This window comes from Podarcis bocagei (genome assembly GCF_964188305.1).
Source record: "Podarcis bocagei genome assembly, chromosome: 11".
Lineage (NCBI taxonomy): Eukaryota > Metazoa > Chordata > Lepidosauria > Squamata > Lacertidae > Podarcis > Podarcis bocagei.
In genome coordinates, this window is record NC_138136.1 from 47,962,235 (window position 1) to 47,982,267 (window position 20,033).

General features: G+C 40.5%; 1 protein-coding gene across 6 annotated transcripts in view; it reads left to right on the forward strand.

The window, feature by feature from the left end:
- The window catches only part of CPLANE1 (ciliogenesis and planar polarity effector complex subunit 1), a 53,667-nt gene extending 34,339 nt beyond the window's left edge, over nucleotides 1-19,328 (forward strand). For 2 of the 6 annotated variants that reach the window (XM_081212567.1, XM_081212568.1), the window contains exons 32-55: nucleotides 300-480; nucleotides 1,486-1,776; nucleotides 1,890-2,618; nucleotides 3,227-3,396; nucleotides 4,478-4,592; nucleotides 4,981-5,061; nucleotides 6,284-6,335; nucleotides 6,908-7,006; nucleotides 7,371-7,469; nucleotides 8,348-8,446; nucleotides 9,592-9,710; nucleotides 9,839-10,034; nucleotides 10,238-10,482; nucleotides 10,596-10,677; nucleotides 11,267-11,425; nucleotides 12,315-12,348; nucleotides 12,618-12,749; nucleotides 13,459-13,624; nucleotides 14,468-14,529; nucleotides 15,603-15,761; nucleotides 16,389-16,486; nucleotides 16,613-16,732; nucleotides 18,109-18,251; nucleotides 18,826-19,328. In XM_081212567.1, coding sequence (XP_081068693.1) covers nucleotides 300-480; nucleotides 1,486-1,776; nucleotides 1,890-2,618; nucleotides 3,227-3,396; nucleotides 4,478-4,592; nucleotides 4,981-5,061; nucleotides 6,284-6,335; nucleotides 6,908-7,006; nucleotides 7,371-7,469; nucleotides 8,348-8,446; nucleotides 9,592-9,710; nucleotides 9,839-10,034; nucleotides 10,238-10,482; nucleotides 10,596-10,677; nucleotides 11,267-11,425; nucleotides 12,315-12,348; nucleotides 12,618-12,749; nucleotides 13,459-13,624; nucleotides 14,468-14,529; nucleotides 15,603-15,761; nucleotides 16,389-16,486; nucleotides 16,613-16,732; nucleotides 18,109-18,251; nucleotides 18,826-18,966 — 3,772 coding nt within the window. In that variant the 3' untranslated portion in view covers nucleotides 18,967-19,328. The remainder of the gene's footprint in view (nucleotides 1-299; nucleotides 481-1,485; nucleotides 1,777-1,889; nucleotides 2,619-3,226; nucleotides 3,397-4,477; nucleotides 4,593-4,980; nucleotides 5,062-6,283; nucleotides 6,336-6,907; nucleotides 7,007-7,370; nucleotides 7,470-8,347; nucleotides 8,447-9,591; nucleotides 9,711-9,838; nucleotides 10,035-10,237; nucleotides 10,483-10,595; nucleotides 10,678-11,266; nucleotides 11,426-12,314; nucleotides 12,349-12,617; nucleotides 12,750-13,458; nucleotides 13,625-14,467; nucleotides 14,530-15,602; nucleotides 15,762-16,388; nucleotides 16,487-16,612; nucleotides 16,733-18,108; nucleotides 18,252-18,825) is intronic. The other 4 variants (XM_081212571.1, XM_081212570.1, XM_081212569.1 and 1 more) reach the window with 4 other exon arrangements.
- Nucleotides 19,329-20,033: the final 705 nt, after the last annotated feature.

The following is a 20,033-nucleotide window of genomic DNA, read 5'->3' on the forward strand; positions in this document are numbered from 1 at the left end:
CTATTTTGAGCCTATAAGAGACAGCATGGTATTGTATATTTACAAGCACATTTCTAATTGTTAATGAGAAAAATCACTAAAAATATTTCCTAGTCTACTGTGTTAAGTATGCAAATGACAAGCTGTCAGACAAAACAAAACTCTTAGCCACATCTTTATATTCCTGTAAATGGCCAAAGTTACTGTCTCCAGCAATAGAAAGCACTATATCACATTAGGAGTAATTATGTGAAATGATCAAAATCTAGGTATTTTACAAGTTAGTTTGTCTCAGGTATATTTCCTCTCTGCTTCTTTAGCATACAGCTTGCAGTCTCAGATGAACGGGCTTCTTTCACTGCAGTGTCAAGTGTTCTTCCAAGTAGTCCTCTTGTTCCAAAGAACGAAGAAGTTAACACTACTTTACCGACGGAACAACCACCGAACGTTTCAGATGCTGTTAGGCAAATGATGCAAGATGAAATGTTTAAATTGGTTCAGGTAAAAAATATTCATTATGAAAAAGTGCTCCAGAGCCTGCTAGGATTTTTCTGGGGGACATGTCTGAAACACTTATAGCAGAAGAAGTTCCTTGTTTGTTTGTGTACATTTCACTAATTCATCATGTTGTTCCTCAAAGGGGGTTACATATGGTACTCAGGCAGCTTCTGGGGCAGACACAGATGGGGGTTCAAATACTCGCCTCCCCACATATTTGTTTGATGCAGGGAGGGGGACTGTGGCTACTGTCCTTGCAATACTTGCCTGTGCTTTGTGCATTTGCATGAATCCTATGGGATCAGGGTTCCCTGTAGGCACTTTCAGCTTTATGCACATAGGAACTTCTTTCCAATGCTCTGCTGAATGTTAAGAGGTTGGGTTAGAGCTGGCGGCAGCCCACTTGGGAGTGGGGCGAATGGGTACACTCCACACTTTAAGTACAGTCAAACCTCGGCTCCTGAGGTTTTGGAACGTTTCGGCTCCTGAACGCCAAAAGCCCGGAAGTAAATGCTCTGGTTTTCGAACGTTTTTCAGAAGCTGAACATCCGATGGGGCTTCCGCTTGAGTGCAAGAAGCTCTTGCAACCAATCGGAAGTGGCGCCTCAGTTGTTGAATGTTTTGGAAGCTGAACGGGCATCCGGAACGGATTACGTTTGACAACTGAGGTTTAACTATGCACATGAAGGAGGCGTTTCTGAGCAGTGTGGGAGTCTGATGTGACTTGAGATGATCCGTTGAGCAAGACTGTGTACTGTTTCATTTATTATATATTGGTGAAAATTCTGCATCTACAATAAAGTACTTGCAATAATTGCGCAGGACAAAACTGTGCTTGTGAAATATGATGTTCCTGAGCAGAATGCTTGGTATTATTCAGCTAGTATTATTTCACTAAAAAATAGACACTTTTGCATTCCTAGATAACCTCACTTTGCTGAGTGCAATAGAATAAGAATATTATGAAGTCGTGGGTTTTTTTAGTCATGATTTCGGTTTATATTCTAGCTGCAGCAGATCAACTTTATGAGCCTCATGCAAGTAGTAGGATCATCATTTGCCAACTTGCCAAATATGTCACAGCAGATGCAGCAGTCACAGTCCTTTCAGTTGGGAAGAAACCAGGCTTCAAACACTGGCAGCACTGATGTCAATAGGATTCCTCCAAAACTTGTAACGTATGACTTACCAGTAAAAGAGATGACAACTCTAGAAAACAGTAGTGATGTCACTAAGAAAAACACCAATTCCCAGGAGAAAAACAGCTTGCATTATCAAAGTCATAATGGAGATACTTCAGTAAGTAGAGAGTTGCACTTTTAAATGTAAATTTATAATTCATTTAGGGTCTCATCTATTACATTAAGTCAATGTCTGTTCACCTTGTGACAGTATATTTTTCTCTCATTTAGAATCCACTGCACATCAGTGATTCTTCAAGCTTACCAGAGGGCCAGACCAATGGAACAAGCCAGATTCCACCATTTCAAAACTTGCTTCATCAGGTTCCAGCCAGACCATTACCTTTATTATCAGTTTCCCTAAATGCTGAGAAGATACCTAAGCTTATTCCAGTTTCAAAACCCTTAAATAATGCAAGTGGGCTTCCTTTGCTTAAACTTAAACCTGACTTTCAGTTCCAGCCGCTCAATATCTGCCCAGTAAAAACCCCAAAAGTTTTCAATGGACCATTCCCAAAACAAAGAGAAGCCTGGGGTGTACCTCCTCCTCTGGTGAAGAGTCCTCAAGGTGTACAGATGCCAGAGTACAAAGGAACAACAGAACACCTAAATTTGAACAACTATGATCAGGCAGGCCGTTGGTCAGAAACTGTAAATAAGGGTCGTTCCAACCATGTTAATTTGGATGAATACGAGAAAAAAGAAAATATGGCGCCTTCACAACACCTTCATGCACATTTAAAGGCAGAGAAGCCACTGGTTGACAATGGGATTCCCTTGCATAAAACTTACCAAAATTTTGCACAGATTCCTTTGCTTTATCTGAAGCCCTACTCGCAATACAAGCATCCATCTGCTGTGCCACCTGCTAAACTTTCGGAAAAGAACTTTGATTCCATAGACCCCTTTTCCCAGACAGGAATGCCATTGCTTTACACTAATTTACCTCCACTCACCAAGGTAATTGATTCTATATAAGCATGCATAAAGATAACTTTTGAAAGTTTTTCTGTTTCGGTCAGCCTGTCTAGACACATGATTTGGTTATATCCACTCTGAAATTTGCTTCAGATGTTTTATATGTTTTGTTGTTTTTAGATGTTATGTTTTTTTATTTTCATTTGTATTTTTATTACTGAACTGTTTGCTGCTGGGCATCCTTTGGAGGATATCGACTTAAGAAATAACAAATATTTTAATTAAATAATTTAACCTTTCCTTTAAAACAGGGATGGGGAATTGGTGGCCCTCCAGATGTCGCTGACTTTGACTCCCATTATCCTTGAGCAGTGACCATGATGGCTGTGGCTGATGAGAGCTGGAATCCAGCAACATCTGGAGGGGCACAGAGTCTCCATCTCTGCTTTAAAAGATGTGCATAAGAATTAAGTACCTCTTAATAAACATTACTCCTTCCTTTGATTGTTGTTTCCATTTACATTAGTGTGATTTGAATGTCTTTCAGTATTATCAGAGTCTGACCTCTTTTGCTTTTCAAAGTCATCATCCAATTTGGGAAAAATACATTATTCACATAATTATCAAATCCTGCTTTCTTTCCTAAACAGTTTCAAACACCAAAACTCGTCCCACTTCAAACTCTCATTGCATTTGAGCAAAGCCGCCAGGTTGTCCAAGTCCCCCACATTGGGGTTAAAGACCATCCTGAAAAGATTCAGTTACTAAAAGCTAACTTTAAACCGCGTGAAGTGAGACAAGATATGAATAATAAAAAAAGGTAAGAACAAATAGTACTGATCATACCAATCTATCTAAATGTGATCATATCAGTTTGGGTGAACTTAATGTAAGAAAACTAAGTAACTATGGGCTGATAATAAATTACAAAACAAATATAATTTATCCCTTCTAGTTGTACTGGTTCAGAAACAGTGGTTTCTTCTGCCAAATCAGAGGCAAGATAGCAAGCTGACTTTAGTCTGGATTAGGATCCACAGAAACTTCATAAACTCTGGTTTGCTGTCTCTTGTTCCTTTCAGCCCACCAAGCTGAAACCAGTCTTGTTTCTTTTGTTATTTTACATGTTTTGTTTTAAAGAAGACGGCTTTAGCCCCATAAGTTCCCTGCTTCTTTTAAGAAGTGTGGGAGTTGCCTCTGATCCCTAATGAGCCTGGAGAGGAACTACTCACTGTAATTCTATCAAATACTGAAACCTCCATAGGCATAATTCACTGTGCGAAATACCACGTGGAGAGGCAGGCAGGGTCTTGTGGTCCCGTTTCATGGTCATTTGAGTGTGTATAACTTGCCCATTTTTGCTTCCTTCTTTTAAACATGCTCTTGAGACACAAAATTAATTATTTGTTCTGGTCTTGAATGAAGTGGAGGTCTTCTCACGCTCATGTTGTCATATGTAGTACCCTCAGGCAACTGCCAGGGCCCCAGCATCCCAGCAGGATCTCCCAGCACAGGCACATGCCTTGGCCCTCCTCACACCAGTCAGTTGGATTTGGGAAACCATCTTTCAAAAATCTCCCACAATTCCCTGGGACACTACACTCTGCAACCCTATGGGAACCTCCTTTTGTATCTCTCCTGTATCTCTGTTGTACTGTGGTATTAAGCGGTAAAAGTAAATAAAACAGCCACTTCCCAGCTGCCTGCTGCTGTTTTCAGATGAGTCCATTCTCAGGGAACACCTGGACATATAAAGAGGCTTGCCAGGTGGTATTTGTATTTTCTGCGAGTCCCTTGACACTAGTGCCATCCCTAGGTTGCTCAGTTGATGGACTTTGCAATTTGCCTAAATACAAAGAGAGAATTATCAGAATGTTGTTAAAATGCTAATGTAATAATAGGCAGAGGAGGCGTGTCAAGAAACAGATCAAAGAGAAGCAAGAAAGGAAGAAAGCAACTGTGACTTTTCAACAAGATGGCTCCATTGTTTCAGCTGATATTGTAGAGCAAGCAAAGGTACAGTGATACAGCAATTCTGAGTCGTAATTATATTGTTGACTGTATTATTTGCTTTAATGAGCACTTCCAAGCTCTTGGTATTCAGCAAGAGGGATTCAAACACATAGTGGGAGATTTAGATTTGCAGAATTGAAGTGCTCTTTTGCCCTAGTGCAACAAATCCACTATGAAAAGGCAACAGACTTTTTGTGGTTAGGAAAGTAACGAGAAAATTCACTGAAAAGTGTGGGATGAATGAATTACTAACTTGAAGACCCTGTGAGGAAATCAAGTCCAAAGCTTATTGTCATATAACCTCCCTGCTAACAAATCAGCACAATTGCTCAGGAAATAGGTCTACCTAAGCTACCACCCATGTGAACATGTCTGCATTTCTTTTCCTTAGGTTTCGTGTGACATTGTCATGCCAATAACAGCTCTGGAGCAGAGGAAGGGAGAACAAGAGATAAGTGCAGCCAGTGAAAAGGTTAACAACAACAACACAAAAAACTAGACAGATTTAGTATAGAGTCTCATAGTGAGAAAAGAGCAGCTAAATGCTGAGCAGAAATGACACTGATATGATAATAGGTCTGATCCTGGGCAGGGCAGAAAAGGAACCAAGGGTAGCGTCTCCAGAGCAAAGAAATTCCTAATAATAATAATAATAATAATAATATTTATACCCTGCCCATCTGGCTGGGTTTCCCCAGCCACTCTGGGCAGCTCCCAACAGAATATTAAAAACACAATCAAACATTAAAAACTTCCCTAAGCAGGGCTGCCTTCAGATGTCTTATAAAAGTCATGTAGTTGTTTATTTCCTTGACATCTGATGGGAGGGCGTTCCACAGGGCAGGTGCCACTACCAAGAAGGTCCTATGCCTGGTTCCCTGTAACCTTACTTCTCGCAGGGAGGGAACTGCCAGAAGGCCCTCGAAACTGGACCTCAGTGTCCGGGCTGAACGATGGGGGTGGAGACGCTCCTTCAGGTGTACTGGGCCGAGGCCATTTAGGGCTTTAAAGGTCAGCACCAACACTTTGAATTGTGCTCGGAAACATACTGGGAGCCAATGTAGGTCTTTCAGGACCGGTGTTATGTGGTCTCGGCGGCCACTCCCAGTCACCAGTCCAGCTGCCGCATTCTGGGTTAGTTGTAGTTTCTGAGTCACCTTCAAAGGTAGCCCCACATGTTCCTGCCTATTCTGAGTAGGAGGCAAAGACAAACTTGGATGCTGACTTGTTTAAGTTAACTCTGGAGAAAGAAAAAGGGAAGGCTCAGCTGGGAAACCCAGCCAGATGGTCAGGGTATAAATAATAAAATTATTATTATTATACTCTGGCAGAACGATTATAAGACTTATTCTATGAAGTAAGCAATGTTAACATACATAATTTTTCAGTTGTGTATCTAGTAGATCTTCCAGACAGGATGGACTAATCAGAACAAAACCTTTTTTATTTCCCTCCCTCACATGCTTCCTAGGTATATTTTAAAACAATGATGGGAATCACAGAAGCAAATCAAATTTAAAATAATAATTTGTAAGAAAGTTATAGAAAACCATGTATGATCTCTTAATCAAAAGGAGTTTCACACTTATCTGTTTCTTATTTAAACATACTGTATTGAAATAATATTAGTATCTGGAAATATGTTAGCAGAAGTTGAACCTATATGAATTTAATCATATTTATTCTTCTGTCAGGATAATCAAAAAGAATTCAGCTATGACCTCAATGATGGTGGGTCCTTACTGGGTGAGTATTTCAACAAAACTGTTAAAAATGGAAGATCCAGTTATGACTTGTCCATTCTATTGAAATATGAGGTTGTATCCAACTAAGTCCTACTTGGAGTAGATCCATTGAAATGAATGAATTTAGTCATACCCGTTAATTTCTATTGGTCTGCTCTGAATAGGAGTAAGATGGAACACAACCCGTGGTATTTATCTTGAACGACAGTGATATTTAGCATGATCTAGTAGATACAAAGAACTTTGGAATGAATTGTCAGTCATAACTTTACATGCATTCACTGCTTTTGTGGATTCATTTTGAAATAAGTCACTATTTCCTGGCATCAGTTTCCTATCTGTAGAATTGTGATTATATTTATAATGGATATAAGAGCAGGATATAAGAGCAGGATTCACCTAACGTACCTACATATGCAAAAATGTTTCTCTAATCTTTATTAAATATAATTTTAGGTTTTCTTCATTTTTAATTGTACAGCTGAGACAATGAAATTAGCAAAAACTATTGAAATAGTTTTCTTCCCCTACTAATTTTGATGTGGATAGTAATTATGTATTCCTCCCTCTTAGACCCAGAGGCAGTTATTTCTTCAGCAGGACTACATTACTTAGCTTCTGTAAGAAAAAGAATTTCAGATCTTCAAGATGCCTCTACAAATACAGATCCTGGTAAAATAACCTGCAGGAAATTGTTATGTTGTTGTTGGTTTTTTAGCTTTTGCAGCTAAATTCCTTTCCTCTAAGTTAATTTATATTGGATTATCTCCTAGCAGCACAATCCTATGCATGTCTACTCAGAACTAAGTCACATTGAGTTCAGTGTGAGTTCTGGGTGTATTTAGGATTACAGCCTAAGAACTGTGAAAGAAATAGCAATCAATAATTTCTGCAGTGTTAAGCATTGTGTATGAAATTTGTCCTCTTCAGACCAAGTCCTTCCACCAGAAATAACCCTCCTTCAATAAGTAACAGAATGTTTTGTTTTGCCTTTCTGTTGATTGATCTTGATTTTACTTTTTTCTTACCAATCAAGTTAATAAATCACATCAAGATGTACAAACGGTCTCAGATGAAATAGTTTCTGAACCTGATAAAAATCAAACAATCACCGCTGCTTCTGCGTCTGTAACAGGTGTGCTTCCTTTCAGTCTGTTTCTATGAACTGTTTGTTTGTTTGTTTTTCAAATGTGTTCATTCTGGGGGGGTTCCACTTTTCCTGAAGTCTCCTGGGATGACTAAAAATTTGCTCTGGGTGTTGGAGAATAGTGTGGGAGGTGCTGCAGGGGACTAACCTTTTTTAAAGATTGGCCACATTGAGTGTTTGGACCATATGTCAGTGCATGCACAAATCTGTGGTGCCATTGTTAGAAGGAGAGGAAACAGGAACTCAGGAATGCAAGACTAACCTGCTGGATCAGACCACATCTAGTCCAGCATCCTGTTGTCACAGCAGCCAAGTTTCTTCCTGTTTTCCAAGAATCTCTGAAACATTCTAATAAGGGCACCACACCAGAGAGAGAAGGGCCCTTTGGAAAAATAAAATGTAGCGCTATAATGTCGCCTCCTTGCTTATGAGATCTGAGGATGGGGTTCAACCTATTATTAGGTGTGGTGTTCAACAGCGCCACCTGCTGGCGAAAAATAATTTTTGAAAAGTTTCTCAGCATTGCCTTTTAATAAAATAAATTGAGGAACACCAAAAACTGCTTGGGAAGCCAAACATGCCCTACAGGTTAGCCAACCCTGTGTAGGGTGGAAGAAGAATTGGCAAATGAGTAGGCAGATCTGTTGAACTGACAGTCCGTGAAGGGACTCCTCTGGATCCAACCAGGTACCTTTAAATTTATCTTTAATTTCTTTTTATCTTAAATTAATCTCCAGGTAATTCACTTGCTCTCCTAAAGCCAAATTATTCAAAATACTCTCAGAAATCCCTGTATTTTAATAAAGAATAGAATGTGCTTTCCTGCTATTGATTCATCTTGACTTTTCTTTATTTTATCAATCAAGTTGTTAAACCTTTTGAGGATATGCAGACCATCTCAGAAGAAATCATTTTTGAATCTGGTAAAAATCAACCAATCACTCCTGCTTCTGCATCTGTAGCAGGTGTGTCATCAGTCTGCCCATGTTGATTTTTTATATGTGTACATTGTATCTTCCTTTAGAAAAGAAACTTTATTTTACTGATTTAGAATTCATATATATCTATAGTATGAGACTGCTCCCCCCCCCAGTTAATATGGACATAAAGTTCATGTTGATTTTTATTGGCAAAGAAATGTTGATGAACCACATTTTTCACTTACGTACCCTCTTTTATTGTCATTTGTTTTTCAAAGATAGCTAAGAAGTTAATATTTAGTCTTTGCCTTCTGTGAAGACCTTAGAAAAAAACTTTTGAGCAAATCTTGTATTTGTATTTCATATGTTATGATTAAGAGCGAATGGACTCCCCATCACACATCATGTTGTTTTCTGCTGAGAACATGCTTGTGGAGGAGAGGATTTAATTTTCCCATTTAATTTTCTCAGTCTTTGAAAGCAGTCTTTTCTCCCTTTGAAGGCAGTTACAGTGGTACCTCGGTTTACGAACTTAATCCATTCCTGAAGTCCATTCTGAAACCGAATCCGTTCTGAATCCAAGGCGCACTTCCACTGTTTGGATTCCGGTTTTGCTGAATAGTTCGTCAACAAGGCTGTTCTTAAACCGAGGTACCACTGTATTTGCCTTGATAGGTAAAGGGTTAACCCACTCCCCCAGGGCTGCTGCTCCAAACAGAATCACAGGTCCTCTGTGGTTGCTTTTAACCAAAAAAAGGAAGAAATACTGAGCGCTCCAATGATGCATTTGCTGCATCTAGTGCAGTTATGCCCTTGAAAACCTAATTAAAGTTTTTCTGATGGAAATGAGCACCATCAGTCAAGTAAACTCTGCCAGAATCCCTCTTCTGGGGGAGACGCATGAGGCTCATTCCCACTTGTAGTACAGGGATAGGGAACCTGTAGCTCTCCATGTCTTGTTGGACTCCAGCTCCCATCAGCCTCAGCCAGCATTCCCAGTGGTATGCGGGAGACAATATGGTAACTAACCCCCACTGCTCAGCACAGGAGGAAAATACCTTACTGTCATAGCATATTCAGGTTTTCAATGTTCTTATCAGTCCTATTGCAACTGTGTCCAAATATATTTTCCAGCATTCCTGGATATTTACTACCCATGGTGACTTAACAATTTCTTTTTCTTCACACAGAGCTTTTACCTGCAAGTGTTCCCCAGGCATTGCCACCAGATGTGTACTTGAACCTTCCCTTCCCTGCTGAATCAGGAAATGTGTCTTTACAATCCTCATCTGATATTGCATCTGATTTGGTAAGTTATGAGAAATATGTGCTGATGCACAATACAACATGTGTGTTATATTCATGCATCCACTGAAGGGGGAGTAGTTCACTAATTTCATTTAAAAATTTAATATTGATCTTTTTGATGTGGTTTAGACTGGACGGAAGTTTATCAATGTGATTGATATAGAAGATGGTGATCTTCTGAAAAACTTGCCAGATATTTCTGAGTCTGTTCCAAAACACATTGCCACTCAGCCTATGAAGTCTGAATTCCCAGCTTCTGCAAAATTGCATCACATGGCAGCATCTGTTACCAATATAGTTCCACCTGAAGAATTTGAGACAGAAGGTGAACAATTTTCATTTTATTTCAAAATATTCGCTTTTAAAACCGGTTCCGTTTGATATTGTTAATTGAACAATTCCTCTGAGAATGTGCACCCCTTCAAAACACACTTTAAGTTCTTCCTGCAAAGCTGTAGCTTTCATTGTTGTATATTGTGTTTCTGGCAGTTAATGGAAAAGCATTTCCCCCTCTTTTTTGATTCAAAGGCAGTCTTCTTCAAACCGAATCACCACAAGTGCCACCTAAGCCAGCAGAGACAGAGATTCCTGGTGATCGTCTAACATTGAACCTCCTGAATGAAGATTTCAGCACTGCTTCCTCCACAGGACCATTAGCCAGAAAAATGAGCAGGAAGCACATTTCTGCCAAGCTACAGGAAATGGATAGGCAGCTACTGGCCCTACAGAACGTGGCAGAAAGAATGGAAAAAGAATTTAGCAGTACTAAACTGGTAGGTTTATGTTTTATATGCTTCCTTCTGCTCAAAACTTTTTTGTGCCTGTGTTAAAGATTGGAGAAATATTTATGTTTAAAGTGTGGCTTTGATCTCTCTCCTTTTTTCAGGTTGTGGACACTGTAGAAGATGTAGGTACAGGAGAGGATGACATCTCATTCTTTGCCCCAGGTGTTAAAGTTTCCAAAGAAGGTAGGTCTTGTTGGTTCTGCTGGCTGATCTATGGAAAGTTGAGAATAATTGTCAGCAGCAGGAGTGGAAGGGATGTGGGCTCAAGGTGAGAATGGTAGGATGAGATGGATGGAGAGAGGTTTCGCTGGATAAAATATTTTGAAATGAATAAAACAGTGTAGGGAGCATTGGGGAAAGGTAAAATAATCCAAATGTATCAAAATATTGCAAAAATAAGGAAGTGTCTTATGATACCTTCAAGACCTAATAAATGTATTGGTTCATTTCATGCATCTGAATGAGACTATCGCCAACAAAAGCTTATGCCCATAATGAACTTGGTAGTTGGATAATTCCCTAAGTCACACAGAGCAGATCTATGTAAATTTAATAGACTTAAGTCCATTGAGTTCAATGGGTAAACTCTGAGCATGATTAACACTGGATTTTTATTTTAAAAAACCCTTGTAAGTGTCACAAGACCCTTTCCTGTTTTTGCTACAAGAGATTCACACGGCTGCTCCTCTGAACATATTGTAAAAATGTGTTTTGTTGCTTCTAAAAATCAGTGTGCACTCATTTGGTTTCAATTATCCTTTTGTTGAAACAGAGCGCTATTCAACCCGTGTGATTGTGGAGAATTATACAGAGGAGGAAAGGAGTTTAGGAACGGAATCATTTCAAACTAACTACATTGCTTTGCAAACACCCTCTGCTTCTCCTTCAGCATCAGCTTCTAATCTTCCCAGAATCAAAAAGTCATCTTCTGGTACCATTCCCTACCTGTTGATTATTCTATCATCATGCTGCTTACTGTTTTTAGTTAGCATTATTTGTATAGTAGCCACATTTCATCATATGTGGAATAGTTCTGCTTCCATAGCATTTCAAACTTTGCCATTTCATTTAGTCATATTTGAGGAAAGTGTCATGGATCTTGTGTGAGATAGTAGATAAAGTTGAGACTGGTTGGGAAATTGTTCTTTCCTATGCTGTTACCACTGTTCTGCCTTTTGCTTCCTCTGATCTTTGCATATTAAAAAGAAATGGGCAGAATATTATATTTACTCCTCCATAATCCTCCATATGAGGTGCCCTGTCTTACCTCTGTTCCTTACAGAGCTAGACAAAGGCTTGGTGTGAGAGTGTTGCATAAATCATTTTTCTTAATGGCATTGTACCACAGATGGATGGTTCAGCCCTGGTAAAACGATTGGAGGGTCACTAAGGTCTGTAGGATTGTTCTGTTCATCATCAAATGACAGGCTTTGAAGTGTGACTTTTTAAAATATGTGGGCTGCCAAAAAATAGTGGCAATGCTTTAATGGTTTATTTTAGGCTAGTGTCCTCACAGTCCCTTTTTAGTGATAGACATGCTATGGTTTTAACACTAAGCTTGGTAGTTGTCCTGAATAACGTAATACTGTCTAAATACAAAGGTATTAACTATGGATGACTGCTTAGCAAATCCAAACACCGCAACTCCCAAGATCCCTGACATTAGGCTGATGGGAGTTAGCATCCAACATCATCTACAGGGTCACACTTTTCCTGTTTCTGTCCTAATGTATTTGTACAGTGTCCCATGTTGGTTGTATCTTATGGTGCATTTCTCTTCTACGATCTATGCTGTCAATAAATTCTGTTTCTTTTTGCAGATATTAATGTTAGATCAGAAGAACTGGATGAGAGGTATGTATGAGAAAATATTGAAATAGGAGACTTGTCTGGAGAACTGGACTTGGGAAAATAGCCTGTGGGAGGAAGGGTTAAAAAACACCTGCCCACCCAAAGTCCTGATCCAATTGAAAGTCTCCATAGATGCCTTTGTTTGTTTGTTTAAGTAAAGGTATGAAATTGCAATTATACATTTAATGTATCATCAATTTTGACTCCCTAGTTTTTTCTAGAAGTGGTATTTTTTCCCTATTTGCAGTAATGTAATTGCTTTTTTAAAATAGTTTTTCAGAAGATCCTCTGCAGATCACTGGCTTGAGTGGTGTTTCTGACATCATTGCTGATCTTCTACTTGAGGGTGGCATTTCTGCTTCAGAGCTGGGTCTCACAGAAACACAAGCAAAAAAAATATCCAGGTAATTGCTATATGACCTGTGACATTGTGGTAGAGGTTAGGATACACCTTGGAAAATCAAGGTTCAAATCTCCACTCAGCCATAAAGTTCACTGGGTGAATTTGGACCTGTCATCATCTATCAGTCTAACCTACCTTATAGCTCCTTGGAAGGCAGGCAGTAAGTAAATAATTACAGCTGAACCTTTACTGAGATTTGTGATAGATGTCTGTTTACCTTAACCGGTCAGGTGGCAAACATCCCCACCCCATCCCCGCCATTATCCAGCGATGGGCCATGACTCGGGGGGGTGTCCCAGCCAGCACAACACCAATAATGGTCCCCATGCCATCCGGGGAAGTGGATGTCAGCCTGCCCCAAATTTGGCCAATCATGGGAAGGCTGCATTGCTGTTTCTGTCCTAGAGGCAGATCGGACTGAGCTGGAAGGCTTCACTCCTGTCCGTCTCTTGGATATTTATTCCCTCCCCACACAGCTTCACTGAGATTCATGATAAAGTTATTAGTGTTACCTTGAGAGAGGTCCAAATCCAGTTCTAGTTGTGGACTAACTTTTGCTTTCCATGCACTTGATATTTTTGGAAACTTTGTAGTCCTTTGAGATCAAACAGACATATATATTGCTATGCTACTTCTACATGCTTTTAAATGCTATTTCATCTAATTATTTGAAGTATGTGTTAATTATGTCGTTTTGTGCTGTATTCTAGCCTCTCCAGTGTAGTGAGTGGGCATTCACATAAAACAGAAAAGGAGAGAAAAGAGTTACACACTTGGATGAAAAGAAAGCGAAAGGAAAGACTAGCTGAGTATCTGCAAACGCTGGCTGAACAAAGGGCAAAAGAACACAATCCATTTCATTTTAGAAGAAAAATGGTAAGACTACTTACACTGTATTGTGATCATGTGGCTGTAACAATTCAATGTAGAAAATCATTTTTAAAATGAGTTAAGATGTCGTTCTCAAATATGAATGCCCTAATCAGCTTCAAATTCTATATTCTTCTGTACAATCTATTACAGCTTTAAAATTAGCTGGATCCATTTGGGGCTGGTTCAGCTACAGAAATGATCAAAGCTTATTTATTTGTGGGATAAAATATGAGAAGGGGTGGGGAGAGGGGGGATCCTTTAATCCAGGGGTGACCTTAACATACCAGTAGTGGTTAGAGCAAAATGAGTAGAGATACTCTTTTCTCTTTGTCCTTCACACATTCCATTCATTTATTTTCTAGTTGGAGTGAACAGTGCATTGAGTATGGGTTAGCTTCTCCTACAGCCCAAGAAAGACAAGGAACATGCAACCAAATTTGGGAGGGGGAGTTGTCTATGCAGGGCTTTAGACTAGATTACCACTGGGGTCTCTTCCAACTCTACAATTCTGTGATTCTGTAAGGGCAGCAGACACCACTCCATCATGCAAAGATGCATTTACCAGACCTCTGACCCATTCAGTCACTCCCACCCCAGCAGATGACTGAAAATTCTCATAGGTTGTGTCAGTTGAAAGTATAGTTGTGGACCATGTTTGTTGGCTTGAAATGTTCGGAGGCAACCAGTTGAATAGTTTTTATTTGTTGAGTGGCCACACCTCACTTTTCCATTTGGGCACAGTTCCAAAATCCTAGCTCTGAAAAAGCACTTATGATGAATGTGTAACCAGTTATGAAGATTGGAAAGAGAAGATAACTTTAGTAACCGTTTGCCTTTCTTGTATAGCCACTTGGGATCACAACACAGAATATTAAATTACAGCAGAAAAAGAAATGTGAAAAAGCTAAGTAAGTTATCGCTCAGTGCCATTCCAACCTTTCCATTTATTTTGTTCTGGTGTATGTGACTGCCAACCCCTTTACCTTGGGCAGGGGGTGGAGTTTGGATCGGGCTGAGGTGTCTATGGCAGCTCTGCTGGCCTCTGTAGCTTCCCAGTAGCCACCAGCTGTTGTCACTCTGTTGGCATGGAGCTCCCCTTCTGCCCACTCACTGGATGTGTGGATGGGCAGAAATGCCACTGGCTGCTGGATCCTAAGCATTGGGCCCAACTGTGATGTCGCCCTGTCATTCTGTAAAGCCCTGTTGGTGTGGGGGTGGGAACTTAGGATTTCTCCATATAGACCTTTCAGTCACCTGCCCGGAAATAAGATCAAATGAAGCAATTTTACATAAGGACAATTGTCTTAGGCCTGGATATGAAGCTCCTGTCCTGATGATTTGCTGAAAAATAGGCCTTGGGCAGAAAATGCTGACTCAAAAAAGGGGGAAAGATGGTACATCTAAAATTGTATGTGGTACAGTGGTACCTCGCAAGACGAATGCCTTGCAAGACGGAAAACTCGCAAGACGAAAGGGTTTTTGGTTTTTAGAGTTGCTTCGCAAGATGATTTTCCCTATGGGCTTGCTTCGCAAGACGGAAACGTCTTGCAAGTTTGTTTCCTTTTTCTTAAAACCGTTAATACAGTTGCGACTTGACTTCGAGGAGCAACTCATAGCACGCGGTGTGGTAGCCTTTTTTGAGGTTTTTGAAGACTTTGGTGATTTTTGAAGCTTTTCCAAAACTTTTCCAAAACCGTGCTTCGCAAGACGAAAAAAACCGCAAGACGAAACAACTCGCGGAACGAATTAATTTCATCTTGCGAGGCACCACTGTATTGCTGTCTGTCCTGTTTCTCTGGGGAAGTTATACAGCAGGGTTGTACAATTTAAGGCCCATAGATGAATTAGGATCCCTCTCTGCTTTCCCCCAAAAGTTAGACAGACTTTGTTCTCTTCATTAAACTAGACGAAATGTCAGTAAAGAAACAAGACTTGTAATAATAGGCTTAAATAATAGGCATCTTGTTTTCATTCCCTTTAGAGCCTTGTTTTCTGAGCATCATAACATTAGAGTCTCTGAAGCCCTCACTCTGATGCATGAGCTGTTGTCTGACACTGTGCAACTTCCTTCAAGTGAATCACTATCTAAAACAAGATCACCTCATGATTTCAAGAGACCACATATTGCTTCCGCTGGAGGGTAAAGTATACAGGCTCCCCAGTGCCTTTAATTTCCCCAGCTCAGAAGTAAGACCAATTGAGTTCAATAGACAAAAATATTAGCTGCTGCTTCCCCCACCATCTGGGTCAGGACCGCAGCATGGACGGCTAGAGTTAAGTGTGCACACACGCACACTCAGATATGCATGTTAATATAACATGTAGTTTGCTCTTCAGCCTATGGAGATTGTTGTGGATATCTGTGCTACTTCCAGTGCTAACAGCAAAAAGGGAACCTAACTTAGTGGTAGAGGATCTACTTTATATGTAAAGATCCCAGGTTCAATCCCCGTCATCTCAAGTTGAATTGGTAAGATGATGGAATCAGTTCTTTGCTGTAGATATTTGCATAGAAAGCCAAATAGTTTGATATAGTTTTCTCAGTAGTTGGGAATCTGCCTTATGCCAACTCCTCACTGCAAAAATGAACCATTTGAACACTGCAGTGGTACATGGTTGTCATTACAGACACAATGGTATTGTAATGTTACATGATTAGCCCCAGCATGGACCCTGCTAATGTTATGAGAAGCCATTTTCGTGCACTTTTGTATATTATTTCTGAAACCAGTATTGCTATGATAGAAATGTGATATATCCCTTGTAGAAGTTGCCACGCTGCAAGGAGGAAGGCTGCTTCCAAAGGTAGTTTGAGTCAGACGAGATCCTTTTCCAGTCTGTCCTGTGGCATAACTCCAAGGAAAGGTAAGAATGGAAATGAGATGGCCACAATGCCCAGATTGCACTGAACTATTGGGGGGGGGGTTAATACAGTTGTGCTTTCCAATTCTTGATCCATAAATTGGGTATTTTGTGTCATTTCTGCTCAAGGCCGACTATGCCAAACTCCATACAGAAGAAAGGGACCAGAATCCCATCATGGGGAGATGTGGAAAACCAGGAGACCCCTGCAACAGTGGTCAAGTCACAGGCTTGACTTAAGAAGTCAAGGTTTGTTATTGGACCAGTTCTTGCACTCTTCATTGGTGCTCATCTCTGCTTTCCTGCAGTGAACACTGAAACTTCTGGGAGGAAAGTTTTTTGTCTTATTATAAGCTTTAAAAGTCCAAAATACATAGGTTAGGGGTTTAACTAAGAGCTGGATAATCAAAAGTCTTTACCAATGCTGTTTGCTGGAGTTGGGGACCTTTCTGGGCAGCTTCCCCAAGACTTGGAAATGCGAGTGAGCTTGCCCAATAGTTGAAGGAGCTTTAAAAATGTTTGGTGTACAGTGGTGCTTCGCAAGACAAAAAGAATCCATTCCGCAAGTCTCTTCGTCTTGCGGTTTTTTCGTCTTGCGAAGCAAGCCCATTAGCGGCTTAGCGGATTAGCGCTATTAGCGGGCTTAGCGGATCAGCTGATAAGCGGCTTAGCGGATCAGCTGTTAAGCGGCTTAGTGGATCAGCTGATAAGCGGCTTAGCGGCTTGGGAAAAAGGGGGGGGAGGGAAAAAACCCGCAGGAACTCGCAAGACATTTTCGTCTTGCGAAGCAAGCCCATAGGAAATTCGTTTTGCGAAGCACCTCCAAAACGGAAAACCCTTTCATCTAGCGGGTTTTCCGTCTTGCGAGGCATTCGTCTTGCGGGGCACCACTGTATTTGATTAGCTGTGCAAGCCATAACTAGGGTCTTGAACTTGGTGTTACAATAGATAAATTCAAAAGCACTTTTTGTGCCTGTGCAGAACCTTCTGAGCCTTTGAGGAAAATAATGATGTTTGAGATGAATACCATTTCAACATAACAAAGTAGCCAAATTTGTACTTGGTAATTACACCATTTAGTGGCATGTCCAATGGGCATCATTGTCAAGACCAACATAATAGAGGAGGCTATGGGAGCAGAGCTTTGTGCTGCAGTCCCTTGATTAGAGATTGAGGGCTTTTGACTTTGTTCAATACAGTAAAGTTTGCTGTGTTGAGAAGTTTATATTGCATCGCTTTGTAGCGCATCTTGCTTCAAATAGTAAGCGGTTGAGGTTTAAGTTGTAATACTGCATGCACTGATTACAGAATCTTTATTCCTTCCATTTGTAACAGATTCATTTTGCTGCATCTCTCTTCTGTGAACTTGGAACTATAAGCAGAGAACAGTAGGCCCCAAAGTGTACCATGGCAGGGGTGACTCTAAGACAGTTATAATTGGGTAAAACGAATAAGAGGGCTCAGTAGCCCATATTAGATATTCTAGGGCAGGTGGAAACCACTAGCAAATCTGACTTTGGAAGCAAGGGGAATAAAGGTTGCAGAATTTAGGTCCAGAACACCAATTAAGAAGAGATAATTGAAGGAAAGAAATACTTGCAAATAAAGAATGTGCTCTCTTGCAGCTTCTGATGAGCAGAGAAAGTTCCAAGACACTGACACAACAACTCGCACAAATGAGGAGAGTGAAGACGACGCCATGAGTGTTTGGAGCATTCCCGATGAGATCCAGAGGATACTGTATGGTGGTTCTAATTCCCATTTCAAGGTAAGGGTGGAAACATAATTAGCCATTACTCATTCTGCGTATTTGGGACAGTAACTTTATTTTAATCCCCTTTTCTATGCAAATGCACTCGACGTTGCTGGCTAAAAATGCAGACATGATAACTGGGGGAAGGTGCCAGCCCAAGCCACTGGTGGAAGGATCATGGCAGCATAGGATGCACCCACCCTACTGTCCCTGGTGGATTTCTGGGAGAGGGGGAAGAGACGCTGAAACAGTGTGAGCTCACGGAAACTCCAAATAAGGTGGTCTTTGCTGGCATTATGGACAGCAATGCTAGGCAGGCAGGATAATTATTCTCCTGCTGTTAAAGCAGGACCTGGCTGCTGCTCTGAAGGAGTGGCTATCTTGAATGTTTAGACCACCATCTGAGAGAAAATATAGAATATGGTAGACTGTAAGTCAGAGTAGAGGAGGAGAGGGGGGGAAATGAGATCCTGGCAGTTGGTGGTGTCAGTATAAAGTTGGTGAAGAAAGCACTTTGGGGCGCTTAGTCTGGCTAGCTAAGCTCTATCGCACAAACTCCTATCATTGATTACTTTTTATATCTCCACAGGAGTCTTTGCCTCATGAAGATGCTTGCTCCATTGCCAGCCTTAATAACTTGGACAGTGTGTCTGAAAGTACTAGCAGCATCCTCAGCAAGCTTGACTGGAATGCAGTGGAGGCTATGGTAGCAAATGTGGAAGAAAAATAAAACCAGAATTTCTTGGATGCTCTGCCCTTTAAAAGGAAAGTAGGCCCAATATTATTTGGAAAAATATCTGACAGCTGACCATCATGGCATAATATTATGACAAAATTCTAAGCAAATAACACTTCTTTCCTAACCAATAAGCTAACATATAAAAGCAAAATCACGGAATTATGCAGACCAGTACAATACTACAATACTACATTGGAACATGCTTATGTTTGGAACATGGCTTCTTGGAACATGCTTATGTTTGGTATATTGGGCAAAGAAGACAAGATTCATAGTTTCTGAAAGCAGTATTTAAATAGCAAGATTTAAATAGCCACAGTTGCACAGTGATTAAAAAGATAATTCATACCTAAGATTCTGAATCATGTTTTATAGTTATTTAAGTAGTAGTTTGTAGTAATGTAATAAATTTTTTTTGCTGTTTAATACTTTCAAATGGTGTTTTTGCAGAAGAAAGACGATTCTGGCAGGTCAGTCAGTGTCACAGCTTTATTGTTTGTCCCCAAAGGCCATTTACAATTGAATGACCCAACAAGGTTTGGTTGTTCAGTTGCTTTGAAGACTATGACTGATGCTGCCCACCTCGTCCATAGTCACCTTCTATTTTAGGCCTACTGTGACCATTATGTCCAGTCGTGGCCGACTCTGGAGTTGCGGCGCTCATCTCACTGTACTGGCTGAGGGAGCCGGTGTACAGCTTCTGGGTCATGTGGCCAGCATGACTAAGCCACTTCTGGCGAACCAGAGCAAGGCACGAAAATGCTGTCTACCTTCCCGCCAGAGCGGTACTTATTTATCTACTTGCATTTTGTGCTTTCGAATTGCTAGGTTGGCAGCGGGGATTCAAACAGCCAACCTTCTGATCGGCAAGCCCTATGCTCTGCGGTTTAACCCACAGCACCACCCGCATCCCGTGACCATTTACAAAATACTAGTTCCTACAGTCCACTGTGCTGTGAATGCAAGGCACAACACTGATTGTACCTTACTCCATTAGAAAGGCAGATGTGCAAGAATTACATCTGAGACAGAAATTGGTAGAATGAGAAGTAAAATTT